Source organism: Stomoxys calcitrans, chromosome 4 (assembly GCF_963082655.1).
Source record: "Stomoxys calcitrans chromosome 4, idStoCalc2.1, whole genome shotgun sequence".
NCBI lineage: Eukaryota > Metazoa > Arthropoda > Insecta > Diptera > Muscidae > Stomoxys > Stomoxys calcitrans.
Window position 1 is genome coordinate 156,348,591 of NC_081555.1, and position 12,416 is coordinate 156,361,006.

The 12,416-nt window shown below is 38.7% G+C and overlaps 1 protein-coding gene across 1 annotated transcript; it reads right to left on the reverse strand.

The window, feature by feature from the left end:
- LOC106082048 (uncharacterized) lies at positions 1-7,853 on the reverse strand. The gene is made up of 2 exons (XM_013244359.2): positions 7,495-7,853; positions 1-635 (listed from the first exon to the last, which is right to left on the reverse strand). The coding sequence occupies exons 1-2, from the start codon at positions 7,642-7,644 to the stop codon at positions 33-35; spliced, it is 753 nt and encodes a 250-aa protein (XP_013099813.2). The 5' UTR covers positions 7,645-7,853; the 3' UTR covers positions 1-32.
- Positions 7,854-12,416: the final 4,563 nt, after the last annotated feature.

Consider the following 12,416-nt stretch of genomic DNA (forward strand, 5'->3'; position numbering starts at 1 on the left):
TTCAAAAGTTCTACAAATATTTCGCGAAGACGTCAATCCCTATTTGACTCCTCAATTAGAGACGCTTCAGATGCAGTTTCAGATTCTATTTCTAACTCATACTCGCTCTCTGATCCAGAGTCAGTTGCAGATGCTGAGCTAGAACTAGAACTGGAAACAGATCCTGAATCTGACTCTGATCCAGAAGCAGACTCAGAACTCGATTGAGACTTTGTTGGTGATGTTGATTTGCTTGCACGTCTATCTCTTCTAACATCACCGAATTCAGCATCCATTTTAATGGGAGACACAAAAATTAAAACTTCAGTTTTTACTATGGGAGCTTCAACGTCATCTTGTGGTGGGTTAGAATCATTGTCGAAGGTTGCAACATTGTCAAAGCCAGCTTCATCTTGTGGAGTGGCAATTTCATTGTCGAAAGTTGAATCATTGTCAAGGGCAGCCTCATCTTGAGGAGGGGTAGAATCATTGTCAAAAGCTTGATCATTATCAGCAGCCTGCTCATTGTCAAGAACAGCTTCTTCTACTGAAGTGGCAGCATCGTTCTCAAAAGCAGCATTATGGTCAAAGCCTTCACCATTCTCAAAAGTTTCATTGGCTTCGGCTGGAGCCATTACAAGACGTTTTGTATAATCCTTTAGAAAAAATTAAAAAAAAAAAATAAAAATAATAAAAAATTATTTTATAAATTTTAAAATATTTAATATTTATAAAATATTATAATATTTAATTTTTTTATAACATTTTTACCTGAGGCATACTGCCAGCATTGGGTAAGAATTGGAAAATTGCTAAACATATTGTCAGGCAGATAAAGGACTGCATGATTTTTTAAAATTTGTAATCCTGTAGAATAAACTATTCCGATGTAAGCTTTCAATTGTTTTTGGGGCTTGGGCTACAGTTTATATATGTATTCATTAGGAAATTAAAAGTTGTTGTTTTTGCTCTTTTTGCATGTTAATTGAAAAATACCTCGGGATACTAAATGGTGCATTGTTCTTTGTTTCATTTGTGTATAATTAAATTTTATTTTATTTCTTTCTTCAATGCAAATAATTTATTTCGTATACACAATGGATATATTACGCTATCTGTAGCAATTTCAGTATCTTTAAAACTTATGTCATACCTTTTTTTATAGACACAACATCATTGAGCTTAAACTTGATTCGGCCAGCACTCATTGGTATGTGAGAAGTTTGCCCCCTGTTCTTTAGTGGAATGTTCAGGGGCAAATTTTTCATTAGCATTTGCAATGTCGAAACAATTTTTTTTTTTGAATACACTGTGGTATGGGACATCAAAGATCAGCAAGGCCTAAATTTATGCCGCACTTGATATACTCAGGACTGAAGTATGGTGGCATATACTTTTTGCAACGCATCGAAATTGAAATTTGCTTCAAAGTTTGATTTTCAATAAAATTTAAATACTTCTCAATATCCCGAAAGGCTGTCAAGGAAAATTCCTTAAACCAATGAGTCCTCTCCAAGTGACGCTTTACACTGTGAGCTGTAGTAACGACCCATCTTCCTAAGATACTCACTTGCATGGTGGCACCTAGAAAAGCAATATTCCTATTTGGGTTAGACTTAGGTTAGATAGGAGCTGCAGCCTTTTAAATAAACCCACTTAGACCATTTAAGTACACTGTGAGGACAGACCAAATCCGATTAGACTACCATTATGACCAAGGTTACACTTTTTCTCTTCAACGTTTTGACGAACAAGTAAACAGGCGTTAAGTTCGGCCGGGCTGAACTTTGGATGCCCACCACCTCGGATATATGTAAACCAGCTTTCGTCAAAATCCGGTGAAAATTGCATACCTTATGCCCCATAGAAGCTATATCGAAATATGTTCCGATTTGGACCAAATACCAATAAGTACAAGTTATTGTTCAATTGTGTATAACAAAATATTGGTCTTTTTAGTGGCTATATTTAAAAATAAACTGCTCTGAACCATAAACGACACGAATGCCGAAAAGCCTAACTAAAGTCACAGTGTCAAATTTCAGTGAAATCGAATTATAAATGTGTCTCTTATGTGGCCAAGACTTTAAATAGAGATATAGGTCTATATGGCAGCTATATCCAAATCTGGACCGATTTGGGCCTAGTTTCAGAAAAATGTCAAAGTGCCTAACACAACTCACTGTCCCGAATTTCAGCGAAATCGGGCAATAATTACGCCCTTTATGGGCCCAAAACCTTAAATCAAGAGATCTGTCTATATGGCAGATATATCCAAATCTGGACCGATCTGTGCCATATTGCAGAAGTATGTCGAGGGGCTTAACTTAACTCACTGTCCCAAATTTCGGCGACATCGGATAATAAATGCGACTTTTATGGACGTAAGACCTTAAATCGGCTGATCGATCTATATAGCAGCTATATCCAAATCTGAACCGATCTGGGCCAAATTTCAGAAGATGTTGAAAAGCCTAACACACCTTCCTGTCCCAAATTTCAGCAAAATCGGATAACAAATGTAGCTTTTTTGGTCCTAAGACCCAAAATCGGCGAATCGGTCTATATGGCAGCTATATCCAAATCTGGACCGATCTATGCCTAATTGAAGGAAGATTTTTAAGGGCTTACTACAACTCACTGTCCCAAATTTCAGCAAAATCGGATAATAAATGTGGCTTTTATGGGCCTAAGACCCTCAATCGGCTGATCGATCTATATGGCAGCTATATCCAAATCTGAACCAATCTAGGCCAAATTAAAGTGGGATGTCGACTGGCCAATTACAACTCACTGTCCCAAATTTCAACAAAATCGGATAATAAATGTGGCTTTTATGGGCCTAAGACCCTACAGCTCCCATATAAATCGATCTCTCTATTTTACTTCTTGAGCCCCCAAAGGGCGCAATTTTTATTCGCTGCCATATAGACCGATCTCCCGATAAAGGGTCTGAAGGCCATAAAAGCTTTATTTTTCATCCGATTTCGCTGAAATTTAAAACAGTGGGTTTTTTTAAGCCTCCCGACTTCTGAACTAAATATGGTTCAGATCAGACTATATTTAGATATAGCTGCCATATAGACCAATCTCCTGATAAAAGGTCTGAAGGCCATAAAAGCTTTATTTTTTATCCGATTTCACTGAAATTGGAAAGACTGAGTAGTCTTAGGCCTGAAAGCATAGGACCCAAATATGGATCAGATCGGACTATATTTAGATATAGCTGCCAGATACACCGATCTACCGATGAAGGGTCTGAAGGCTATAAAAGCTCAATTTTTAATTCGATTTCGCCGAAATTAGCAAAAGTGGGTTATTTGAAGCCTCCCGACATCTGACCTAAGTATGATTTAGATCGGACTATATTTAGATATAGCTGCCGTATAGACCAATCTCCCGATAATGGGTCTGAAGGCCATAAAAGCCCTATTTATTACCCGATTTTGCTGAAATTTGAAACAGTGGGTAGTTTTAGGTCTCCAGATATCCGCCCCAAATATGGTTTGGATCGGACTATATTTAGATAAAGCTATCATATACACCGATCTCCTGATAAAGGGTCTGAAGTCCATAAAAGATTTATTTTTTATCCTATTTCCCTGAAATTCGAAACAGTGAGTAGTTTTAGGCCACCCGCCATCCGACCCAAATATGGTAAAAATAGGACTGTATTTAGATATAGCTGTCATATAGACCGATATGCCGGTTAAAGGTCTGAAGCTCATAAAAGCTATATTTATTACCCGATTTTGTTGAAATTTGATATACAAAAAAGTCAACAGTGACTTATATTTATAAGACCACTCAATGCCCGTGCCGAATTTGGGTGCATAAGTTATCCAATTTTCATCGAATTGTGAAGAAAGGGGGTTTACATATAAACCCGAGGTGGTGGGTATCCAAAGTTAGGCCCGGCCAAACTTTATGCCTTTTTATTTTTTTTTTTTTTTCTTGTCTATACAGAACATTTTTCATATTATTGCGGCTGTTTAAATACCACTTCTGATAGTCATTTCCCTTCTCCTTATGTCTTATTTAGCAATTTCCAAAGTTGTATGTATAACTTGGCCCAAATCTTACCTTCATCAACGAAACTCCCATCATTAAAAATTCAAGGCCTACAAAAAACTTGCACATTTTTGTAGCCAATTTGCACAATAGACCTGATACGTTTTATTTAAATAATTTTCAAAATACAAAAACAACAAAAGAAAATTTTGAAATGCGAAACTCATTAAAAATTTTGTAATTTTACCATCGCCAATAGAGCGTCATCATAATTTGTAAAACAAAACACGTAATTTGAGATACTTTCGAAATTACAAACAAACCCCACTCACTCAACCCCCACTCACTCACTCACTTACTAACCCACTGACTGCTGGCTACCTTGCCTTGCCAACAGCCAAATAGCTGAAGCAACGAATTGAATTATAATTGATTGTTGTTACGCCAAATTTCGTTTTGCTCTTCAATGGCTTTAGCACGTGCTTCCATGGCTGCATGCATTTGCTCCTGCTCTTCGGGGGTTAGTTCATATTCATGCTCATCACCGTCAAAGAGTTGGCGTATGGCCTCCACACCATGTTTAATGGTCTCCACCATAGACTGCCACATATTGGAAAAGGTTTCGGCAATTTTTTGGGCTCTGGCCGAAAGATGTTCTCCCACAGTTTGAGGACCTTGAGTTGAATTGAACTCAGGAATGACATCCTGGTTTTCATCATAGTCGTAGGGGTCTTCAGCTAAAGTTTCACGACGAAAACGATGTTTGAGGGGTTTTGCTTGGGATTTCTGCCAAGGCAAAGATGACACCGGGCTTTTGAAAACTGTGTAGGAATCCTTTTTTTTTGCAAAAGGAGGGAAGAAGAAAAGGAAAGCAGAAAGTGGAAGAAAATTTAAAATTTGTTAAGTCATCTTTTTGTTACCAGAAACATACGAAAAACAAGTAAGAAGGCATTAAGTTCGGCCGGGCCGAACTTTGGATACCCAACACCTCGGGTATATATGTAAACCACCTTTCGTCATAATATGGTATGGGGCAAGACTTTAAATCGAGATATTGCTCTATACGGCAGATGTGTCCAAATCTGACCGATCTGAACCAAATTAAAGAAGAATGTTGAAGGGCTAACCTTAACTCAATATCCCAAATTTGGCCGAAATTGGACAATAAGCGCGCCTTTTATGACTCCAAAACCTTAAATCGGGAGATCGGTCTATATGGCAGCTATATCCAAATCTGGACCGATCTGTGCCATATTGCAGAAATATGTCGAGGGGATTAACATAACTAATTGTCCCAAATTTCTGCGACATCGGACAATAAATACGCCTTTTATGGGCCTAAATCCTTAATCCGAGAAATCGGTCTATATGACAGCTATATCTATATCTGGCCCGATCTGGGCCAAATTGACGAAGAATGTTGAAGGGCTTATCTTAACTCACTGTCCAAAATTTCGGCGGCATCGAATAATAGATGCGCCTTTTATTGGGCCAAAACCTTAAATCGAGAGATCGGTCTATATGACAGCTTTATCGAAATCTGAACCGATCTGTGCCATATTTCAGAAGTGTCTCGAGGTGCATAAGACAACTCACTGTCCCAAATTTCGGCGGCATCGGACAAAAAATGCGCATTTTATGAGCCCAAAACCTTGAATCAAAAAATCTGTCTATATGACAGCTATATCGAAATCTGAACCGATCTGTGCCATATTTCAGAATTATGTCGAGGTGCCCAACACAACTCACTGTCCTAAATTTCGGCGCCATCGGACAATTAATACGCCTTTTTTGGGACCAAAACCTTAAGTCGAGAGATCGGTCTATGTGACAGCTATATCCAAATCTGAACCGATCTGTGCCATATTGCAGAGGTATGTCGAGGTGCCTAACACAACTCACTGTCCCAAATTTCGGTGGCATCGGACAATAAATGCGCCTTTCAATGCCCCTAAACCTTAAATCGAAAAATCGGTCTATATGGCAGCTATATCGAAATCTGAACCGATCAGAGCCATATTGCAAAAATATGCTTAAGGACTTAACATAAGTCACTGTCCAAAATTTCAGCAAAATCGGATAATAAATGTGGCTTTTATGGGCCTAAGACCCTTAATAGTCAGATCGCTCTATATGGCAGCTATATCCAAATCTAAACCGATCTGAGCCAAATTGACGAAGGATATCGAAAGGCCTAACGCATCTCATTGTCTCAAATTTCAACATAATCGGCTGATGATTGTGGCTTTTATGAGCCTAAGACCCTAAATCGGCAGATCGGTCTATATGCAGCTATATCCAAATCTGAACCGATGTGGACCAAATTGAATAAGGATGTCGAAGGGCCTAACACAACTCACTGTCCCAAATTTTAGCAAAATCGGATAATAAATGTGACTTTTATGAGCCTAAGACCCTAAATCGGCGAATCGGTCTATATGGCAGCTATATCCAAATCTGGACCGATTTGAGCCAAATTGAAGAAAAATGTCGAAGGGCCTAACACAACTCACTGTCCCAAATTTTAGCAAAATCGGCTAATAAATATGACTTTTATGGGCCTATGACCCTTAATAGGCAGTTCGATCTATATGGTAGCTATATCCAAATCTGAACCGATCTGAGCGAAATTGAAGGGGGATAACGAAGGGTCTAACACAACTCACTGATTAAAACTTCAGCAAAATCGGCTAATAAATATTACTTTTATGGGCCTAAGGCCCTAAATCGGAGGATCGGTCTCTATGGCAGCTATATCCAAATGTGGACCGATTTGGGCCAAATTGAAGAAAAATGTCGAAGGGCCTAACAGAAAGCACTGTCCCAAATTTCGGCGACATCGGATAATAAATGTGGCTTTTATGAGCTTAAGACTCTAAATCGGCTGATCGGTCTATATGGCAGCTATATCCAAATCTGGACCGATCTGAGCCAAATTGATAAAGGATGTCGAAGGGCCTAACACAACTCATTGTCCCAAATTTTAGCAAAATCTGATAATAAATGTGGCTTTTATGGGCCTAAGACTCTAAATCGGCTGATCGGTCTATATGGCAGCTATATCCAAATCTGGACCGATCTGAGCCAAATTGTTAAAAGATGTCGAAGGGCCCAACACATCTCATTGTCTCAAATTTCAGCAAAATCGGATAATAAATGTAACTTTTAGGGGCCTAAGACCCTAAATCGGCGGATCGGTCTATATGGGGGCTATATCAAGATATAGTCCGATATAGCTCATCTTCGAACTCAACCTGCTTATGGACAAAAAAAGAACCTGTGCAAAGTTTCAGCTCAATATCTCTGTTTTTATAGAGTGTAGCGTGATTTCAACAGACAGATGGACAGACGGGCGGCCATGTCTAGATGGTCTTAAATTTTTACCCAGATCAAGAATATATATATTTTATAGGATCGGAAATGGATATTTCGATGTGTTGCAAACGGAATGACAAAATGAATATACCCCCATCCATCGGTGGTGGGTATAAAAAAATTACTTACCTTGTTTATTTTTAAGGCTGTTACCTGCCCTGTCATTAATGTAAAGAAGCTGACTTCCATTAGCATTACCATCAGCATGGTGACAAACGTTGTGCTTAAGACTTGGGTTAAAATGACCCTTCTCTTATCATTTCCCCAACTCATTTTCATGGCCAAACAATTGGTTTCTTTTCCAGCTGCGAAAAAGCTAACAAATTTTATAGAAATCCGTTTTGTTTTTTCACTAACGCAGTAATCAGTTATTGTCCAATTATTTTATGATGGTCTTATGTTTCAGCTGTTTCCTTTATCCTGTCACTGTGGTTGTAGTTGTTGTGCTCTTTTTTTTGAAGTTAACTCTTAATTATTTCCTGCCACTGCAAAACGCTTATGAGGGAAATTCTCGATTGTTGCCCATGACAGGCTATAACAGAGTTATTATACTTTTGTTACCTTTGCAAGCCCCACAAATGTTGAGGGGCCCAACGGGGGGTCTTTTTGTGTTTGTTTGATTGGTACTGCAGAGAATGACAGAGAGAGAGGGGGGGGGGGGGGGGAGATAGGGGGAGTGCATCATTTGACTGAGTATTGTTTGCATATCATCAGCAGGGTTATTATTACGCTTTGTGTTGTACCGGAAACTGTTGGAAATGCCTATTATCTGTTTGCAGTCTGTGTAGGAGTGTGTGAGTGTGTGTGTGTGTATGTGTTGAAGTGTCTGTTTCCGTGTATGCCTTTCCCTGCCGTTGTTTGTGATGTTATCTCTATTTGAACATCATTTTCGTGCAGGTGCTACATGTGTTGATGTCGTTGTCGTTGTTGTTGTAGCCATTACTCGGTTATAACACCGAAATATTTAACATTGTCAACATTATTAGCATCCACATTGTTGTGTCCATGATAAAGAGTTTTGTGTGTTATAAACAGACACAGCCATGCTGTAGATCGCTTGCGTAACCCCTCCTTCCTCTTTCTCTTATATAATTTGTAATAGATTTAAAAAAAGGAAATACAATTTTATATCAATTTTAAGAGGATTTCCAAATGTAAATTTTCCCTGTGTGTCATTTGTCAAAGGATAGTAAAGATTAGGCTAAAACGGATGATGCACAGTGGTGAGAAAAGAAAAAAAAACCTTGAAAATAAAAAAGTTATCTTGGAACTGAAAAATATATCTAAGCAAGTAAACGCGCATTTGTCTGGCTCTTTGCCCTATATCTCTTTAAATGCATAAGAATTGCTATGCTATGGGAGCTATAGCAAGTTATGACCCATGGGCTGTCGTGCAAAATTTCAGCTAAATTGAAAAAGAATTGCGCCCTCTAGAGGCTGAAAATGTATAATCGGGAGATTGGTTTATATTGTAGCTATGTCAGGTTAAGAACATATTGAGATCATACACACCACACTTGTTGGATGTCAAAACAAAACACATCATGCAAAATATCAGCCAAATCGGATAAGAATTGCGCTCTCTAGCGGCTTAAGAATTCAAAGTCCTATGTGGGAGCTATATCAGATTATAAACTGATTTGGACCATACACGCCCCACGTATTAAAAGTCGAAAGAAAACCCTTCTTGTAAAAGTTCTGCCAAATGGGACACTAGTTGCGCCCTCTAGCGGCTTAAGAATTCAAGATCCGAGACCGGTTTATATGGGAGCTATTTCAGGTTACGAACCGATTTAGACCATACTTGGAGCAGTTATGGAAAGTTAAAATAAAACACTTCATGCAAAATTACAGCCAAATCAGATTATAATTGCGCCCTCTAGCGGCTCAAGAATTCAAGATCCGAGACCGGTTTATATAGGAGCAATATTAGGTTACGAACCTATTTAAACTAAATCTGGCGAAGTTGTTGGAAGTTAAAACAAAACAGCTATTACAAAATTGCAGCCAAATCGGGTAATAATTGCTCCCTCTAGCGGCTCGAGAAGTCAAATCTGAGGTTCGTTTATAAGGGAGCTATATTACGTTATTTGCCGATTTAGACCATAAATGGCACAGTTATTGGAAGTTGAAACAAAACATTTCATTCAAAATTTCAACCAAGTAGGATAATAATTGCGCCCTCTAGCGGCTTAAGAATTCAAGATCCGATATCGGTTATAAAATTATTTAGACCATGCTTGGCGCAGTTATTGGAAGTTAAAACAATACACTTCATGCAAAATTACAGCCAAATCTGATAATAATTGCGCCCTCTAGAGGCTCAAGAAATAAAGATCCGAGACCGGTTTATATAGGAGCAATATTAGATTACGAATCTATTTAAACCAAAATTGGCGCAGTTGTTGGAAGTTAAAACAAAATACTCCATGCAAAATTTCAGCCAACACGGATAATAATAGCGCCCTCTAGCGGCTCAAAAATTCAAGATCCGAGGTCGGATTATAAGGAAGTTATAATAGGTCATGAACCGATTTAGACCATGCTTGGCACAGTTAAAACAAAACAGCTATTGCAAAATTTCAGCCAAATCGGGTAATAACTGCGCCCTCTAGCGGCTCAAGAAGTCAAATCTGAGATTGGTTTCTAAGGAAGGTTATGGACCGATTTAGACCATGCTTGGCACAGTTATTGGAAGTTAAAACAAAACATTTCATTCAAAATTTCAGCCAAGTAGGATAATAATTGCGCCCTCTAGCGGTTTAAGAATTCAAGATCCGATATCGGTTTATATGGGAGTTATATTAGGTTATTTGCCGATTTAGACCCTACATGGCACACTTATTCGAATTCAAAATAAATCCCTTCACGCAAAATTTTCAACCAATTGCGCCCTCTAGCGGCTTAAGAATTCAAAATCCGATATCGGTTTATATGTGAGCTATATTAGGCTATGAACCGAGTTAGACCATTCTCAGTACAGATGTTGAAAGTTAAAACAAAACACCTCATGCAAAATCTCAGCAAAGTTGGATAATAATTGCGCCCTCTAGTGGCTCATGAATTCAAAATTCGAGATTGGTTTTTATGGGAGCTATATTAGGTTATGAACCGATTACGGTCATACTTGACACAGTTGGAAGTTAAGCCAAGACACTTCATGCAAAATTTCAACCAAATTGAATAATGTTTGCGACCTCCAGCGGTTCAAGAAGGCAATGTCAGAGATCGGTTTACATGAGAGTTTTATCACATTGTGAACCGATTTAGACCATAGATGGCATACTAGTTAAAAGTCAAAACATAACACTTTATGCAAATCGGATAAGAATTGCGCCCTCTAGCGGCTCAAGGAGTCAAGGTCCGAGATCGGTTTATGTGTTATCTATATGAGCCAATTCTAACCATTAGAAATCACTATCAAACACTTCGTGCAAAATTTTAGGTAAATCGGGTAACAATTGCGCCCTCTAGAGGCTGAAAAAGTATAATCGGGAGATCGGTTTATGTGGGAGCCATATCAGGTTATGAGCCCATTTAAACCATACAAGGCACACTTGTTCGAAGTCAAAACAAAACAATTCATGCAAGGCTTCAGCCAAATCGGATAAGAATTGCGCCCTCTAGCGGCTCAAGAAGTCAAGATTCGAGATCTGTTTATATGGGAGCTATATCAAGTTATGAGCCGATCTAGACCATACTTGGCACACTTGTTAGAAGTCAAAACAAACACTTCATGCAAGGTTTCAGCCAAATCGGATAAGGATTGCGCCCTCTAGCGGCTCAAGGAGTCAAGGTCCGAGATCGGTTTATGTGTCATCTATTGTATATGAGCGAATTTTAACCATTAGAAGTCACTATCTAACGCTTCGTTTAAAATATCAGCCAAATCGGGTAATAATTGCGCCCTCTAGAGGCTGAGAATGTATAATCGGGAGATCGGTTTATGTGGGAGCCATATCAGGTTATGAGCCCATTTAAACCATTCATGGCACACTTGTTCGAAGTCAAAACAAAACAATTCATGCAAGGTTTCAGCCAAATCGGATAAGAATAGCGCCCTCTAGCGGCTCATGAAATCAAGGTCCGGGATCGGCTTATATGGGAGCTATATCAGATTATGAACCAATTTAGACCATATTTGGCAAAGTTGTTTAGTTAAACCGAAACACTTTGTGCAGAGTTTCAGCCACGCCCTCTAGCGGCTCGAAAAATCAAGGTCCGGGATCGGTTTATTTGGGATCTATATCATATTATGAACCGATTTAGACTATACTTGGCATAGTAGTTGGAAGTCAAAATATGCAAAACTTCAGCCAAATTGGATATGAATTGCGCCCTCTAGAGGCTCAAGAAATCAAGATCAGATCGGTTTATATGGCAGCTATATCAAAACACGGACCGATAAAGCCCATTTATAATCCCAACCGACCTTGACTAAAAGGAAATATTCGTGCAAAATTCAAGCGCCAGCTTAATTCCTTCGAAAGCTAGCGTGCTTTGGACAAATGAGCAGACAGACGAAAGGACAGATGGACGGACAGGGCTAAATCGACTTCGAATGTCAAGATATTCTAGAATATGTGAATATTCTTTGTTGGGTCTTAGATCAATATTTCGATGTGTTACATATGCAATGACGAAATAATTATACCCACCCCAATCTATAGTGGAGGGTATAAAAAAGTATACCCTTTTTTTGGTGATTACTAAGCATTCTTCCTATCGGTGTACACGATTGTGGGTTCCTAGTGGATCTTGGGGCTGATGTATGCACATTGATCATTGGGAACCTTGGGTGTGCAAAATTTTGTGTTTCTAGCCAATAACAATGTCTCTAAAATTTTCCTGTAGCAAAAGTGTGAAATAAGTGAAAATGGCCAATTCCTAAAATTAAAACAGAAATCACCAAAATTCCCTCCAATCGGGAAATTTGTCTAAAAAGTCTCCAAAATTATCTTAATTACAGTGTTTTTCCGGGAAGTTACAAAAGTTGACCCATAGGGACAACAAAAGACGTCATATTTTTGGCTGCTCTGTTGACATTTCTC

Coding starts and splice junctions, on each gene's coding strand:
- LOC106082048 (XM_013244359.2), bottom strand. CDS start 7,644: ATGAAAATGAGTTGGGGAAATGATAAGAGAAGGGTCATTTTAACCCAA. Junction 636..7,494: donor CAGCCTTAAAAATAAACAAG/GTAAGTAATTTT, acceptor TTTTTTCTAAAG/GATTATACAAAACGTCTTGT.